The 18,373-nt window shown below is 41.5% G+C and overlaps 1 protein-coding gene across 1 annotated transcript; it reads left to right on the forward strand.

Annotated features, from left to right (window-relative positions):
• Positions 1-2,059: 2,059 nt before the first annotated feature.
• lonrf2 (LON peptidase N-terminal domain and ring finger 2) lies at positions 2,060-16,912 on the forward strand. Its single transcript, XM_004568982.6, has 12 exons — positions 2,060-3,741; positions 6,098-6,216; positions 7,467-7,589; positions 8,166-8,324; positions 8,653-8,878; positions 12,256-12,355; positions 12,469-12,583; positions 12,833-12,954; positions 13,066-13,252; positions 13,343-13,477; positions 13,744-13,893; positions 14,286-16,912. The coding sequence occupies exons 1-12, from the start codon at positions 3,000-3,002 to the stop codon at positions 14,442-14,444; spliced, it is 2,337 nt and encodes a 778-aa protein (XP_004569039.1). The 5' UTR covers positions 2,060-2,999; the 3' UTR covers positions 14,445-16,912.
• The last annotated feature ends 1,461 nt before the right edge of the window (positions 16,913-18,373 follow it).

Here is an 18,373-nt window from a genome sequence, read left to right on the forward strand (position 1 = left end):
TACAGCTCTGCATTTAACACCATAATTCCCTCCACACTCCCCACCAAGCTGGAGCATCTGGGACTCAGCTCATCTATGTGTCAGTGGATCTCCAACTTCCTAACTGGCAGACCACAGGCAGTAAGGATGGGCGGACATGTCTCAGCCTCCACCACTCTCAGCACTGGAGCCCCCCAGGGGTGTGTTCTGAGCCCCCTGCTGTACTCTTTGTACACATATGACTGTGTGGCCACTACCAGCTCCACCACCATCATCAAGTTTGCTGACGACACCGTCGTGGTGGGCCTGATCTCTGATAACAACGAGACGGCCTACCTGAAGGAGATTAGGAATCTGGAGAACTGGTGCCAGAGGAACAACCTCCTAAACGTCAGTAAGACAAAGGAGCTGATAGTGGACTTCAGCACTAAGCAGGAGAGGAACTACCAGACCCCCGTCATCAACGAGTGCCCAGTGGAGAGAGTGGACAGCTTCAAATACCTCGGAGTTCACATCACGCAGGACCTGTCATGGTCCTGTCACATCAACACCGTGGTGAAAAAGGCCCGTCAGCGTCTCTACCACCTCAGACGCTTGAGAGACTTCCAACTGCCCTCCAAGGTTCTCAGGAACTTTTACTCGTGCACCATAGAGAGCATCCTGGCGGGAAACATCTTAACCTGGTTCGGGAACAGCACCATGCAGGACAGACGAGCTCTACAGAGGGTTGTGCGATCAGCTGAGCGCACCATCCGCTCCGAGCTCCCTGACCTGCACTCAATCTACAGCAGGCGGTGCTGGACCAAGGCCAGGAAGATCGTGAAGGACCTCAGCCATCCCAACAACAGACTGTTCTCTCTGTTGAGGTCAGGAAAGCGATTCCGCTCCCTGAAGACCAACACAGAGAGACTGAGGAGGAGCTTCTTCCCGCAGGCAATACGGTCTCTCAATCACACCACCACACAGTACTGACCCACACATACAGTTCTTACACACACACTGGACATTCTGGACATTGTTTTCACTTCATCACTTAAATCAATTTTAGCATATTTGCACTGCACAAGACATAATGTGGATTGCACAACACTGGTCACTATATTCTTCATTTCCAGTTAATACTTGTACAGCTGCTGTTATTGTGTATATATTTATTTATATTTCTTCATACATTCTTATATAGTTCTATACTGTGTATTGTGTATTTTGTTGTACAGTTATTTTATTTTCAACTTTAATTTATATATTTTATCTTATTCTTTCCCAGTTAAATTTACCCTTCATTCTAAATTGTGTTGTACAGTTATTTCATTTTTAACCTTAATTTATATTTTATTCCTTCCTAGTTAAATTGACCCTTTTTAATTTTTCATATTTATTTCCTATCTTATTCATAGCCTTTTTTTTTTCTTTAGGTCACGAGCAGTTGTCTAAGCATTTCACTGCATATCGTACTGTGTATGACTGTGTACGTGACAAATAAAAATTGAATTTGAATTTTAACCCAATGCACCTAGAGCTGTTGGGGACCCTCTTGGCCGCGTCCTTGTGCATACTTAGCAGCAGGGTCTGTACAACCTTTTCTTTTGTTTAAAAGAATTCACCCTTGTGTGGATTCCCATTACCTAAATTGGGTCACAGCTTTATGGAGTATTTAACAGCACAACAAAAGCTTTACTTGATCCAGAAGATAAGGTCGTACACCAGACTTTTTTCCCCTTTGGCTTAAGCAATAGATCTTAACTATAACATGTCGTCCGCATTTTAAATCCAAAACCAGACTTGACACACTGCTTATATAAAGCATTACATAAAACAATGAATCAACTCCCACAGATGAAACTATAAGTTAAAGTGAATAAAGTAACTCAACCAGAACCGAAAGCTGCGTTCTCTTGTTTTACTCGAGGCTATTTTTGTAATATCATGTGTGAGACCTCGTTTAAATTTAAAAAACACTCATTCAGCGATATCTGCAAAGGTTATACAATATTATTGAGTTATATAAGTGAGCCACATAAAGGGCCAATAGGAGCTTGTCTCGTGTGTCACGTGTGGTCTTGCGTCTGCTTCGGCGAATTGTATGCGAAATCCCAAAGCAGAACCTTTAGCAGCTCAAAGCTAGCTGGCTAACAACCAAGATGGATACCTCCGGCGAGAGCTTTGTTTTTGTTTGGGTTTCCTCGCCATAAAAGACGAAGAAATGACTTTCGAGGTCGTGTAAATGCACATTTTTGGGGGATATCGGTTCGGAAAGAGTTCCGGAGTTTAACAAACTGCGAAGTGGCAGTATGTGTTGTCCAGTTAGCCAGTAGTAACGTTAGCTGGCTCCCCGGACTTAACTGCTCCCGGGCTCTCTTATATAAACGCGGCCGATCAGCTGTGACTTCTTGGAGAAATGATGAGCTTGTGGGTCTAGCATTTATCCACTCTATATGGGACTTCTGTGGCTCGAAACCTGACCTTTATTGCGGACATTTACCATCATAACTACGAGTTAGCACGATCCATGGAAATTAAGCTGCTTATTTACTAAGCTCCTTGGATTTTACCCACCGGTTCGTACCTAAACATGCCGTAGATTCATTTTGTGTGTGTGTTTTTTTTCTTCTTCTAAAGAAGTTTCTGTCTTTAGACGGGACATAAATAAAACTACCTCCGCGTTGTAAAGGGAGCGATGACGTCCTCGATACGCTGAAAGTTTTTGTAATAAATAACGCCGACCTTCAACTTCCAGGTGTTTGCAGTGAAACTACATCAGATACTGGGACTTATCGAGGACCAGCCATGCTACACAGGCCCCCTGTTTTATCTGGGTTGAGGTCTTATGGATCGGACTCATGGCCATCACTGAGAGTTGGACACAACTGGAAGTCTGGGTTGACATTTAAAAACGCTAAAGATAGTGTGCAATAACTGGGGAAATGATTTCTTATGGTGGGGAGTGTGTGTGCTTGTGCCATGTTCTCAGTGACTCTCATAGTCTTCTAAGCGTCTGATTTTCCCGTCGGGAGAAGAAGATGGAGACCGGACTAAGGTCTCACCAGGGCGAAGCGTTCGTCCACCCGCTCTCCAATCCAGGAGCTGCGGGGATCTGCCCTGAAATGTTGGAGGTAGCAGAAGAGGCCAGCCGGGCCGGGGACTTCAACTTGGCCGTAGAGATCTATAGCTCCCAACTCGCAGATCTCCAGCACCCTGACAGGGGCTTGTGTTTGAGGAAGGCCGACTCGCTATCCTGTGCCGGGCGGATATCCGAAGCGTTGGACTCGTACTGTACAGCGGCCAGCCTTGGCAAGCTGCGCCCGGAGGAGCTTCAACTCCTGGTGGAAACCATCGCCCGAACTCTGCGTGAGAAAGAGCTGGGCATCCACGCCACTGTAAACGGGAGCAATAAAAGCAGCAGCGGGGAAGACGGGTTTCAAAATAGTGGGGAGTGTGAGGATGATGAAGCCCTGGACTTGTTTTCCTGTCATCTCTGCAAGTGTTTGCTCCACGAGCCTACAACCGTGGAGTGTGGACACACTTTCTGCAAACGCTGCACAGATGACGACTCTGTCACAAACTGTGTACACTGCAAACAAAATCTGAGCAGGAAAGGACTGCCGAACGGCCGGAGAATAAACGTTGTACTCAGTGGCCTCTTGGACAAACTGTTTGCAACTGAGAGTAAAGCTAGGAAATTATGGATCGAAGGAGAGGATTCGTGGAAAAAGCAGAATCTTTTAGAGGCTCTGGAGAAATACAACGGAGCAGTGGATCTAGGTAAGACTGCACACAGCCACTACATGCGCACCGAGAGATAACCCTGTGCTAATTCCAGTGTTTAACTTGACAGATTGCAATTAAAAGTGTAATGTTTTTGTGCAATGACCTACTTTTTAAGTCGTAACTTCTCAGTGTCACCGATGAGGGGCGCCACCCCCTCCTATCTGGATTGTACCGAGGTGTGGTGTTACGTGACGTGCCGTCCCTTTTTACCAAAGCAGTACACAGCCTACCCGTGCACGCAAGAAACAGCAAAGCGGTTGTTTAATGCTGCTTTTCTCTTTATAGTTGGCAGGGCTGTGCTGTTTTCACAGAGCTGCAGAGGGGACGTCTGTATGTAGTTCTCTGGACCTGATGTCTCACTTAGTTTTTCCACTGTTATGTGATCTCCGTTATGTAAACTGAAAATTTTATTTGCTCAGTCGCTACTGTATGAATACATTCATCAGATTTGTCTGGCCGGGTTGGGTCAGTGTCCTTCTAGAAGAAGGTCATCGTATTGTCTCTGGTTTGACATAACCCTTAACTCCTCCCCTTATGTATGGTGTTGGATAAGCAGTGTTGGGTAACGTTTGGGTGAACGGTAGTTGGTCATTAATTGTACTTAAACAGAAAAACAACAGCCTATTTTAACACCCTCATTTGCTTCATGTTTATTTATTCATTTATTTTAGTTATTTATTTATTTTTCTGGTAACTTTAAGGACAAATTGTCCTAAACATTATAAAACGGAGTGTTCTGTTATGTTGGCACATTACATAAAGGCAGCCAGTGTGTTTCATTAATCATGGGCCATGGCAAGATCATGTTGCACAGTTTGAATCCTCAGAAAGTTAAAACTGACTCCTCCTTCCCCTCCCACATCTGGCCTACTTATTAAAGCAGCTTTTAATTGTAATTCTTTTTTCAGACTCCTCTTTGGTTTTCTCTGCTGTTCTCACTTTAATGTCATTTTATAAAACTGATCAGCCTGATTTAGCTGAAAATTCTGAAATCACAGTTCAGATAAAAGGACTATGCACCATCCCTGTGGCATCCTTTCAGGCATTTCTCTCCCCAGATCAATACTGATTCATGCCTTCTGTCTTGTGAATGACTCTGGGTGATGGGAGGACAGAGTGCTTTCACAGTTTTGTCACTGCCAGCCAGTGTTTTCCCAACAAAGACAGCAGGAGGCTGTCTGGTATCTGTCATTTGGATTGCATGTAATTGAATTATAAATTTAGCAGATAATATGTCCTGATATGTGTGGTGTGCAAGGGTATGGCATGTAAAGCATAGTCTTACATTTTTGCAAATGGTCTCCATCTGTGTAAAGAGATGGAGAAAATGCAGTCAGATAAATGATGAGTCTCAAAAAATGTTATTAGTTGCGGTTTTTATGGTAACGGAGCCATGTAGTTCTTTCTATACTATACTTTCCCTCAACTATTATGTCCCACACATTGATGATAGGCTGGTCCTCTTGTTTGTTTACTGTCATACTTTGGTTGATTGTCCTGATCCTATGGGCAAAGTTTGCCCAAGAGGTTCAGACACCAGGTTTCTGAACCCCTTATTAAGCTGCACGGATATTGTAGAAACTGCGTTGCTTTTTCTGCACTGAAACATTGGCTCTGTTGTGTACACATACACACACTTAGTAATGAAACTAGAAGACGGTGGCAACTGAGCATCTAAACTTCTGCAAACTTTTCTTCCTGTTTCTTTACAACCATGTGCCATTTTTAGCTGTTCCACAAATGTCTTTCTTTCGTTATGAATACCTGTTCAACTTGTATATTATGTTATGAACTAACTATCAGGTTGCTTTGAAATCTTAGATGACAGCGAGTGTTATGAATACCTGTTCAACTTGTATATTATGTTATGAACTAACTATCAGGTTGCTTTGAAATCTTAGATGACAGCGAGTGTTATTTTGCTTATTGACAACTAAAAGCCATTCAGACAAAGTGGGTTAAATATACTTTAGGGTGGAACTTTTTCATCCTTCTCAAAGAAACCAGTGATGACAGTTTGGTTAAGTAACGCACGACAAGTCCAACTTAGGTACAGTGTGTACTTTATCTGATCATTAGTAAAGTGCATAATTTGCGTACGTGATGCATGAAGCAGTGTGTTTATGTAGGCATGCATTCCAAGCAGATGAGACTAAATGTTAATGTCCGCTGGTGTGGCTGATGTCAGTTATTAGAGTTGTAACATAAGTTACATGGTGTTCTAACACGTGTAACTGGTCTCATGCCACATGTTACATTATTGCCCTACTTCTCCTAGACCTAGAAAAAACAGTCTATTGCCTGGAGACCTATCCAATGAACTGATGTCTGTTCATCCCTGTGTATACAGTGCCCTCTTCAGGCAGACTGTTGCATCAGCGGGCTGAGTTGCACCTGGAGATGCAGAATTTCAGCCAGGCAGTGCAGGATGCCAGCAGTCTCTGCAGGCTAAAAACCCTGTGGACAGAGGTAAGATGAACAATTTGAACTGGGGAAAAGTTTGAAGTGATTTATAGGACAAAATTAAATGTACCTGAGTGAGAATGAAGACCAAGACTAAAGATAATGGTCACATTTCATATTAAGTGCTGCAGCATTCAGTAGTTGTCACTGAGAGTCCAGCTGCTCAAATGTGACCAAAGTTGCAAAAACAAACTTATATTTGCCATTTCATGCTGTCAGTCCCTTTTTATACATTCTCATTGTTATTAGTTATTGTGTAACCTTTTGGTCACAAGCATCACTTCAAACAGTCAGGCCTCTTATGATGAAATACAAATGGGCAAATTCTGGATAAGAAGCCAGCAAGATTGCAGTATTTCAATGTTTGTTGCAATTTGCTAATCCACAATTATTATACAAATGCTCACATATTCGGCTGTGACTTTGTGGTTCCTGTTCGAGGTTTGGCTTCAGTAACGTGCAGCACATCTGTTAGAAACTGCAGGGCACAGAAATCATTTTGGAAAATGGCATTTTTCTATTTGTCTTATTAACATGTGGAACTATTAGCTTACAGAACTCAAACTGAAGCCTGATTGAGATCATTATAAACTTAAACTAAAACGGTTTTTAAAGATGAATTGGACGTGCAGTCTTATTTTACCTTTATTATACTGCAGTCTCTGCCCTGTGCTGTTGGTGTCTATAATTTAATATAATTTGTTGTTTAAGTTTTGGTGTGTGTGTGTGTGTGTGTGTGTGTGTTAAAAGCTCATCTAGGAACAGGTAATGCAAACTAGCTTAGGTTATAAATGCTGTGGTGTGTGGCATGGTTTGCTTAACCTACTTCTCTGTATAAAAATAAACCGTGAATAAATATTCTGCTTCCTGTATTACCAGTCATTATTTCTGGCAATAAAAAGATGCTGAAACTAATAATGGTACAATGATGTTCTTGATCTTCTGTGACATGCAGGTTCTCTGCCATAGTCAGATAGCCTGGACCAGTGTCCATCCACTCAACACACATTATCGTGTGGTCACATTTTTAGAATTTGCATGTCACGAGGAGGAAAAAATGTTCCTTTTTATTACTTTATTCAAGGGGTCAGTGCGTGTACCAGTAATAGTTGTGTATCTGGGTAACAAATTCTCTAAACTGTAAATTTCAAAACGTCATAAAGGAGGGACATTTGGTTTAATCTTGTTATTATTAGAAATGTCATTATCACAGCCCATGCCTCAAAAATCAAACACAAGTTTTCTGTCATTTTTAGGCTCACTATCTGAAAGCTACAGCACTGAGTAAAGCAGGCCGGAAAGATGAAGCCTTACAAGAGTATTTCCTGTGTGTGGCACTAAAGCCCGACTGGGCCAAAGTGAAACTGGAAGCTCAGAAGGTAAGACAGAACCAGTTGTTGGTGTGAAATATGTAATTTGATACGGACTAAAACATGTCATAATTCTCAGAACCTCTTAACAAACTATAGTCGGATAAGCTTTTAAATAAACTTGCATGTCCTGGGAGCATGAGAGGAAACTGGGGATCCTGGAGAAAACTGGCACAGGGAGATCATGCTGTGAGACAACGGCGCTAACCATGCGCTGCCCACATAACTACGTGATAGAATAATTAGTTTTGCTGATGCTCAGTTTTGCAGCTGAAAGAAGGTTTCTCATTTGTAAATTCTGCTATTGCCAGTGTCATTACAAAGCCTCTCTGTATATGGCTCTACCCTTTAAAGGAAATGGGAATAAAATCGATTTTGTTCAAAATAATGATTTAAGAAAGTGTAAGTGCTTTAAGTTAAAGCCTTCTGCTTTCTTCAGTTTTCCTGAGAGTGATATAAATGGGGAGTGCAAATGAGTATACAGCTGTCTTTGATCCTGTTTTTGGTGACTTTCTTGTGGTAAATTTTCCTGTGCTTGCTTCTTTGCGATTGTTAATTAGCCACCTGTTTTCTTTCACCTTGAAGGTCCTGGGCGAGCTGTTCTCCTCTGTATTTGAGAATGAGGATCTTCCAACGCCGTTGCACCCTCTGCAAGGAGGCCTGGCTACGCGTCTCATCAAACCTCCTGCCTTGCTCAGTTCCCTGAGGCCACTTCCACAGAAACCAGGCTCATCCTCCTCACAGGTAACTGTATATGTATAAGAATCTGCCAAATCAAAGTACTCGCTGCGGTTGGCGCTTGTGAATAAGGAAGAAGGGAAAAAAAAGTAGCTATTTATAAGGTGTTTGAATCTTGATACATGGATATACAAGTGGTCTTAACAACTACATCTGTTGCAACCAACCCCAAAACTACTCGAGTGAGAGTTGTTGTAGTAGCATCTAATACTCTCTATAATTCTGAATATGATCTTCCACAAAGGCGCTTTTGAACTAATCATTCTTTTTCTTTTCTTTTTTTTAATCCACCTGATATGCTAACGTATTTTTCTGTCTGTGTTTGTGTTTCCAGGACTCAGAGTTCACTGTGACTAAAAGCCCTCCAGTGGACGACTCATCCTCCAGACTCTGTGCTCTGTCTGCTGGTAAATCGGACCCTTCTCCAGGGGAGGGCAGCACAAAGAGCCTGGCTGATGTTTTGGCTGCACTGCCAGCACCCCCTGGTGGCCTTAAGAGGAAACACAAGAGTGATGAACTTTCAGCAACCTTCAGCCCTCCCTCTAAACTTCTCAGAGCTGGTATGAAACCAAAATAATTCAGTTAAATATAATTTTATTTCTTTACATTAACCTCTGTAGTGGAAAAAGGTAAAATGTAGATATTTGTGGTAGGGTTGTTTTATCATCATTGGCACTAGAGCAGGGCGATATGGCCAAAAATATTTATCACGATATATATTTGAAAATTTGCGATAACGATATAACCGACGATATAATTGATGCGAGACAAAATACAACTCCACAACATTACTAGCGCAAAAAGACAACCTTCCATTTATTTTCACTTAAACAAGAAGCTGGTTTTTATGTACATTAAAGCTTTATAAAAATGTAACAGTGCAAATGCAAATTCCTTGCTGAAAGTTTAACCAAAAGGCATTTCCAGTAGAAATGGGCTGAAATATCCTGAGCATAACCATGTATAATATCCACTGAAGTTAAAAAGAGGTGCTTTGCAACATTAAACTGCAGTGTGCAGTACGCATTTTTCGGACCATAAGGTGCACGGGATTATAAGGCACATTAAGCGAAACAAAGCAGTCAGATAAATCAAACTTTATTAAACTCATTCTTCTTGCTTCCTCCACTTCTGTAACATTGATTCATTAATGTTGAATTCTCTGGCAGCTGCTCTATTCCCATGTTGTTGCAGTATATTAATGACTGACCTCATATTGTGGATTGATTATCTCAGTTGTTCTCCTGACTGAAGTTTGGTCCGTTTACAGCATCCTGCCATGCGACTGAATTTGTCTCCAACTATCAGGAACCTTCACGTTAACTTTTACAAGTGGAAAAGTGTTAGTGTTCGTCCTCCAGCTTCACTGTTTATGTTATGCTAACATAGCTGTGTCGCTAGCGATCACGTAGCACATCATTATATACCAGCTAGCCCAACTTCAGTAACCCTACAAACGTCACTGCTGTTTAGTTTCCTGTCTTCATTTATGTTGGAAGTGATAGCAGAGCTGTACGTTTGATTTTTTTTCAGAAATCTCTCAGTCAGAACATGCAATATCATGCTTAGGTAACTAGCGAAACTAGCGAGCTAACTTCCGCTAGCTTCCTGCTAACTTCTAACTCCGTTAAATGTAATAACTTTTGTTTTCATGGATGCCTGGAAGTTAAACTTCATAGTTACACCTGGTAAAGCAGCAATGCTGATCGTTTTATTAAAGATGAAAGAATTTAGACAGTTTTTAACTCTCAGTGATGCTGCAGTGTTGTTTGACCTGAGAAATACGGGGTTTAGGACCCAGATTACTCCCAGATTTAAGAGCATCTTAGTCCGACAAATACGACAATAAGGACAGCCGCTTGCATGTTCTGCAAAAAATGTGCTTTGTCGTGTATCTGACGGACAAACACCAAACCAGTTCCACATCACGGAAGTTGCACCATTTTTACAAACCAATTCTGGTTCATCTGTTTCACTCAACAATCGGCCATGTGCGTATGAAAACAAAGGCACTGCGCATGCGCGTTTTACTCCCATTCTATCGCGATATTTCATTTTCCTATCGTTGCCTAACATTATACCGGTATTACCGTAAACGGTATAATATGGCCCAGCCCTAATTGGCACTCCATATTCAATTAGGATGCTTAAAGTTGCGAAAGAAATGGAACACACAGTACCAGGAATTACTCCTTTCGGAGAATGAGTGTATTCTTCAGTTGGTGGAAATGCTGCTCTTTGGCTCAAACAGTGCTGCATCATCACATGCTCTCCCTTTCATGATTTGAACCACAGTTGATGTACAGAACAGTTTTTGCATACATAAAGACATGAATAGCAATGATGTTTTGAAGAATTTCTTTGGTTTCTTTGAAAGAGATCAGATATTGAAGGATTCTAAAAGTTTCTTAAGGAGTCCTTATTTGGGTTTTTAGGATTCTGACTCAGCCTCCAGTAACTTGAGCTAATCTGACTACTCAGGACCAAAATCTAATTTCGTAATTTAGTGTATTCACTGACATTGTGAGATACTGAATGGTTCATTTAAACTGATGAGTTACATTATGTTTTTCTTATTGTTATATTGATCATGGATTAGGACAGCAGGTTGCTGGCATTTTGCTTCTTCTCCCTCTTTTCTGAGCAGTGCAGAGGTGTTAAATTTGAACGTACACTGAGAAATCCTTAGTCGTCACATCTGTCCAGAAAATTTGCGAAAAGCTGTTTTCTATTTCAAGTGTAACAGCAAAATACGAGGGCGTAATTTTACCCAAATCTTGGCTGCATAATGAAAGGAAAATGAGTCACAGTCATGTAATTTTCCAAATAGCATTAGCATGTAGTGTTACTATTTAAAACGAGATCTGTGTCAAGAAAATGAAAAGCGGATGTTCAGAATGTAGGTCACGCAAATCAGGTTCGTTAGGTAATGGACTAGAAAGCTGTGGCGGTCTTAAACGTTAAGATTCATCAGCCACGCACAGCTCTTCCATGAGGCTCACATGTATCTACAGATACCTGCGTTACTATGCAGTATAGCTTATCTAGATGGGTATTTTATTAAATCCTCATATTTGGTGCAATATCCCCAAAACACACCCACATCTTGCAGGGGTATATTGAATTGATGACAGCTTTATGATATGGGATTTATGGTGTGTACGATTAGGTTGGATGCTTATATAATCATTATACAGCACCACAGCTGAGAAATTCCTCAGAGGGAGTTTTTTGGACATATAATCACTATTAAACAGTATTTTCTGTTGCACAGTTCTTTTCTACACAGCGTTTTACACGTTTGAGTTCATTAACATTTCCACAGTGTCTGATTGTCCTGCAGAATTAGTTTCAGCACAACACTTGCCTCTGAGCGTACCATTTAAGACACATTAGACATGCAGCATGTTAACACTAATGATTTGTCTACTGCTGGGAGGAGATTGGCTTCAAAATAAGTGTCTCTTTGTCTCAGTTCTTCATATAGCAGGAGTGCATTGTGTTTGCTCTTGGTAACAACAGAGTTTTTTTCCCTCTCTTCTTAAGATGTTTTAGTTTTGGTGTTAGCAGAAGCTGCTCTAGAGGGTATGACGATGGTGGACTGCAGCTGTTCTGTTTACCAGCCAGGGGCCGTTCTTATTCAGTAGATGAGGCATTAAATTTGATCGGCTCATTTAGAAACAGTTTCTCATCTCTACAGAAATAAGTTTTGGTCTTTTAGTTATGTTAGAAAACAATGAAAAGCAAATTTTGCATTTTCCATATGAATTAAAATGATTTATTTCAATGAATCATTTTATTCCGCTACTGAAGAAAACTCCCGAGCCTACTTTTGCCAACAATACAGACGTTAATGTTTGTACTTGATGTGCTGCTGAGGTAAAGAGGAATCTTGCTTTGCTCAAACTTGTGCTGAGGATGATAATTTATTGTGCAGATGAGGGGGAGATCCGTCAGGCGACTGCTGCTTGTGGAGGTAGATCAGTTCCTGCTGAGCTGTTGGACAGTGGAGACCTGGAGTGTTCACTCTGCATGAGGTAAGCTCACCCAGTTCAGTTTCAGCATTTGCAGCTTAAGACCTGTTAAATTAGTGTGTGCAAGTTTGTCATGTTGGCATTCTGCTGGGTGCTTTTGCTCATTTGTCGTCCAGATTGTTTTACGAGCCTGTGGCCACTCCCTGTGGTCACACCTTCTGCCTCAAATGTCTGGAACGCTGTCTGGACCACAATCCCAACTGTCCTCTGTGCAAGGAGAATCTGTCTGAGGTACACTTGTTCATAGAGGGTAGTGATGTCAGTGTGACTCCTGTTTAGTGTTTTTCTTTTCTGTGTTCATAATGTTTAATGTAGCATGTGATGGAAGGTGTTTTGAACTGTCGATTAGACAAAAAAAATGCAGGTTTCACTTATTCAGGAAAAGAATGAATGAATAAAATCTTTAATAATAAATTGACGGTAATATTTTTCTTTGTAATGCTCATGTGCAGGAAAATGTGCTATTGTGTATTTTTACAGTATCTAGCTAGCAGGGGCTACAACAAGACCCTGCTGATGGAGGAAGTCCTGCAGCGTTACCTAGGAGATGAGCTGGCAGAGAGGAAGAAAATCCATGAAGAGGAGATGAAGGAGCTTTCCAAGTCAGTTTTACTAACACACCCGTGCACACATTCACGATTGTTTTAGAAAACCTATTGATTATTCAAACACACACACAAAAAGTAACAATTTCTTCACTGTGTCTCTTGCAGTCTAAACCAGGAAGTGCCCATCTTTGTGTGTACCATGGCCTTCCCCACCATCCCCTGCCCTCTGCACGTATTTGAGCCACGCTACCGCCTGATGATTCGCCGCTCAGTGGAAACTGGTACCAAGCAGTTTGGCATGTGCATCGCTGATGAGCTCAAAGGCTTTGCTGACTATGGCTGTATGCTGCAGGTATTTCTTTCTTCACAGATTTTCTTGTGCGTCCCTGTGAGCAGTCAGATAGAAATCATATGAGTGCTGATATGAAATACTGTGTTTCAGGTGCGAGACGTGAAGTTCTTTCCCGACGGCCGTTCAGTGGTTGACACCATTGGCGTGTCACGGTTCAAGGTCCTCAGCCACGGCCAGAGAGATGGTTACAACACTGCTAAGATTGAGTACCTGGAAGACAAGAAGGTGGGCGTGAGGAGCGATGTGCTGATGTTCTGTCAGTAGAACCATTTCAGACACTTTACATCACACTACTGACAATCAGAGTGGCACAAAGCAGAGCTCGGGGGGGTTTTTTGCCTGTCACTGTTCAGCAGTGCAAAGAAAAACAAACCTGAGTCTCTGCTAGTGTGCCACTGGCAAATGTAGTCCTTTCATATGAAAGGAAAAAAAACATGTCATTGTTTGTTTGTTTTTTCTAAAACGCTTATAAAATATGTCTGTCTGATCAGGTGGAGGGGGAAGAGCTAACAGAGCTTCTGAAGCTGCACGACTCCGTGTATGATCAGGCCAACGGCTGGTTCACATCTCTGAAAGACAACATGAAGAGTCAGATACACAGCCACTTTGGACACCTTCCCAGCAAAGACCCGGACCCACAGGTCTGAAAGTGCAGTGTTGACTCACGGATTTTCATTTATAAATAAAGGCGCAGTTTGATAAACACCTTGTGATGGCAGGAAAGAAAGAAAATCAGCAACGTCTCAGGAATAGTCACAGAAAATTCTTTTTGCTCTTGAATGGATGTGTGCATTTCATATTCGGCAAGGTTCCCAGTGTTTGCATGCTTTTTAATACCCTACATGAGTAACTGTTTTGGCTGCAGATGGCAAAATAGAAGAGCTGTGTGTTTTCAAACAAAGAGTTGTCTTCTAAAGTCACATAAAATGACTCTATTAGAAAACTAGGGCTTTGCTAAGTCATGTGACTACTGAAGGTTTTTCTAATCTGTGTAAACTGTTTCTAAATTGAACAAATCTATGTTGTACTACAGGCCAGTCCCAGTGGTCCAGCCTGGTCCTGGTGGCTGCTCGCTGTTCTTCCCTTGGAAAACCGTGCCCAGCTCACAATCCTGGCCATGACCTCCCTCAAGGATCGCCTCATTGCCATCCGAAGAGTCCTCATCTTTGTCACTCGCAAGAGGCCACGGTGATGGAGGAGCTGCTTGGAAGAACCGCTCTGGCATCTATGCAGTTCAGAAACGTGTTCGGTCATTCGTCGGGTCGCTCCTTGACTGATTCACTTTGTACGTGTTTACTCGTTCATTCTCTCCTGCGTCAGTTTATTCTCAGATGCTCATTCCTGTGTCACGTAGCCCTCCCGAACGCCTGTCAGTTCTGCTGAGAGTATCAGGTGGGTCACAGCGCTGGCATGAAGGTGTTCCTGCTTTCTTTCTTTATCCAGCATCTCCCAACCAGCTTCACTACTCATGAGTGAACCCGACCACAACACACTTCTAAACCAGTGATCTTTGATGTGGCGTTCTCAGTCTTGTAGGAGGAAAAATCAATTGAGCTGAGTAGGAATGCTTTCATTATGGTCAACATGGGCTCTTTTTATGAAGGAACAAAAACCTGTTCTCACATAAGCAGTGTGTTCAGGTTCAAGAGGATTTTTTTCCTATACATTTTAAGCAGTGTTTAACAAAATGGGAACAGAGCTGTGCAGTCTTCAGGATTCACGACTGGGAACCAAAAACAAACGAACCCCAGCGATGTGTGAAGAAAGAAAATGCAAAAATACTGCATGATGGCAGCACATGTGAATGTACTGGCCAGGCTGTAGGTTGTAGATATTTTTCCTCCCCCAAGACTACACATACAGAATCAGCTTTTTGTTTTCTTTATATTATACAGATTTCATAAGGCTCACTTGTGACATTTAGGACCGCACTCCTACAATGCAGTATTTATCATGAAAGGTGTAGCTTATTTTCTAAAGAAGACAGCATGGTGGACGAGGAACAACTCGGGCAGACCAACACCCCGAAAAGGCGGCAAAAAAGAGGAGATACAAATCCACACTTCCTGTCAGAGCTTTCAGAATAAAATCAGTGTGCATTACATTTATAATTTGGCCATTTACCCTGGAGTTAAATTACTCTGGAGTCAGATTCAGCGTTGTGATTCCATCCACTCTTCAATAAAAAGACAGATACAGGTGTTTCTGCCAGGTTGCCCGGCCCACTTGGTAAGGATTAAATAAATAAAAAATAAAAAAAAGCGGACAAACAGCTGATGCCTCGCTTGAAATCTTCCTGAGCCGAAACTCTGGTGCATAAGCATCAGTACCTCAGATTGTGTGAAAGGAAGGAATGAATGCCATGAAAGCCTTTGTGTTGAGACTGTGATTTCACTCATGCTAACACTAAAAACCATCACACACTGCGGTGTGTAAGATCAAGTGCAACTCTACATCTGCACTAGTTCTGAAGAGCGATTGAGCGTAAGACTAAAGCTTAAACCTCCATCACTCAAGTCGTGCTAGCTTTTAGGAAAGAGCAGATAACAATGCATCCTGATGATGCTGATCTGGATATTTTATTTTTAATGTCCTAAATGTAGCATATCTTTGGGACTGATGTAGTTATAGGGGCTGATTGTGTATTTTTATGTTTGTTTCTCTCACTCTGCTATGCCCTTAAGTGTATGTATATGTTCAAATTTAATTTGGGTGAATTTCTGTGTATAATTGTAACTCTAAGGCCTTTTTAATGTTTTATTTAAGGAACGTTTCAACAATCTTTCTCTCTCATCCTCTTCCTGTTCATTTACATGCACACTGTAATGGAATTCCTGGATTTTTCTAATGAGCAGTTGGATATGTTGATATGAAATCACCCAAGCACTTTCTATGTATCTCTGATGCCTGACAGACATGTCGATGTGAACAATTGCAAAGAGTTAATTTTTTTTTTCTTCTTTTGTAAACGTTTTTGCTGCTACAGATCTGTTTCTGTTGGCACTTGGCATCAACAGTTGTTGATTTAAAAATCCTAAAATCGGTGCACAATATTGATCCTGTAACCCAAATTTGCATAATGTTTAAAGTTTTTGTTTGTCTTTTTTGGTTTGTCTTGTTTTTAAATTGGCCTTAAATTGGAGTTTCTTTGTACCTGGTAGTTAAATTTGGGTTTCTACCCACAATTTCAAGCTCTCACAGTGTCTGTTAGCAATAACATATGAAGCATGCCAAAAAGGGGGGAAGAAAACAAGAGCAATGGAGGTTTTTAAAAATTCATGACATGATTTTGCACGTGTGGATTTTCTTAGTGAGAAAATGAATGTAAATGAGAAAATTCTACTTAAATGTCTGAAAGGAGATTTCTGTATATTTATCCTACAGATGGAATTCAGCAGTTGTCAATAATAAAGAGCGTCCTGAGTCTCTTTATGCAGACTTTTAAGCAGATTAGGTCATGGCTATAATTACATTGTCAGTGTGCATATAAATGCATATTCTCTCTGTGTTGCCGTTTCCTCTTCAAATGTTTGTGACTCCACTGCAGTCACGTGCTCTCTGCATGGGAGCAGTGTTCACAATGTGCTGCATTTCCCTGGCGTATTTGTAAAGGGAGCTCTTATACCTATTTTTTATTGCAAATAAAGGAAAGCACATTCAGTCGTGTCCACCTGTTTTGTAGCCGTTTCTGAGTTTGTTATCTCGTAAAAGTAAGGTAGATAGGCATGAAGTGTATGTACGCCTACAATGGTGATTTAAAAATAATAATAATAATTTCTGCTTGATATTATCAGTTGTCATATACAGTAATTTCAACTCCTACGAACAAGATCATTTTTGTATTATGCCCTGATATTTAAAACCTTAGAGGGTGTAGTTTATCTATACTTTATCCCAGTAGGTTCCTGAGAATCCCCATTTCTAGTTGTAACAGGGAACGAGGCCTGACACATCCACATCCTCCTCCCTCAGTGAGACTGCAGATTTGGCTCACTCAATCCAAACAACAAGCATCTACCTGTTTCATTCTCCTCTTAGGCTCCACTGGTGTTTTATTTATATAGTCTGTACGATGTGACTGTCACTGGGCAAAATGAATTGTGGATGTGCTTGGCTCTAGCAGCTGTGCGCCACAGGGGGGCAGTGTTTGTTGGAAGATAGCAGGTGAGCTGAATCATGGGTGCATTGAGTTCATACAGGCCTCCAGCTGAGAGGAGGCAGAAGAATATGGTAGCATCATCATCACATCCATGTAGAACATCCATCATGTTCTGACACGTCTTTGATGTAACACAAAGTGCGTTTTGTCAACATTGCAAAAGCATCATGACAGCACTGCCATCTGATAAACAGCATCGTTTACAACCACACAAATAACCACAGTATGCACACAGATTTTGGTATTTTTAAGAGATGTGGATGAACTTCATATTGAGTCTTTCTCTTGTGCCATCTTCAGGACAAAGGGATCAAAAGTGCACATACGAAACATCATACAGAGACTGAACACACACATAGTGATTCCTTTAAAGGAAAAGAAAAGTGCAGCATTTTAGAAGAAAATTAGCTGTTCCCCCTGTTCTCTGTCAGAAAACATAAATATGCTTAGCCTAGTGATATTTGTCCAGATATGTAATTTCTGCCTCCTGTTTTCTAGGTTCAAAGAGCACGAGGTGTTTTTTCTTCCCACCCCGGCCATCTTTTTCATTCATACACCAACAGGCCTTTAGTGGTGGGAAGCCATACTAGCATTGGCAACAGTTACATGTCCTGCTTCAGGTAATCAATGGGACTGAGGCCTAGGCTGAGGTAAAACTAGTTACTGTCAATCCTGCTTTTACCATTGAATGCAACGAAATGGCAAATCTTGCAAATTCAAATTCATCGACATGCTGACATGCAGTTACACATCACGACTTCAACGGCACAGAGGATGAAGGAGGAAGCTGTGGTAGATCAAACACAAGCAGAGTGTTAGCTCAGTGTTCGACCCATCCGGGTTATGGTTAGGTTTAGGGTAGGAGTCAGGGTTAGGCATTCATCTTTGATTATTAGGGTTAGGGTAGGGAAAGCATTATGCCAGTGGGAGGTCCCCACAAAGATAGCAAACCAGACATTTGT

Source organism: Maylandia zebra, linkage group LG16, assembly GCF_041146795.1.
Source record: "Maylandia zebra isolate NMK-2024a linkage group LG16, Mzebra_GT3a, whole genome shotgun sequence".
NCBI lineage: Eukaryota > Metazoa > Chordata > Actinopteri > Cichliformes > Cichlidae > Maylandia > Maylandia zebra.

Coding starts and splice junctions, on each gene's coding strand:
- lonrf2 (XM_004568982.6), top strand. CDS start 3,000: ATGGAGACCGGACTAAGGTCTCACCAGGGCGAAGCGTTCGTCCACCCG. Junction 12,955..13,065: donor GAGATGAAGGAGCTTTCCAA/GTCAGTTTTACT, acceptor TGTCTCTTGCAG/TCTAAACCAGGAAGTGCCCA. Junction 13,894..14,285: donor GCAAAGACCCGGACCCACAG/GTCTGAAAGTGC, acceptor GTTGTACTACAG/GCCAGTCCCAGTGGTCCAGC.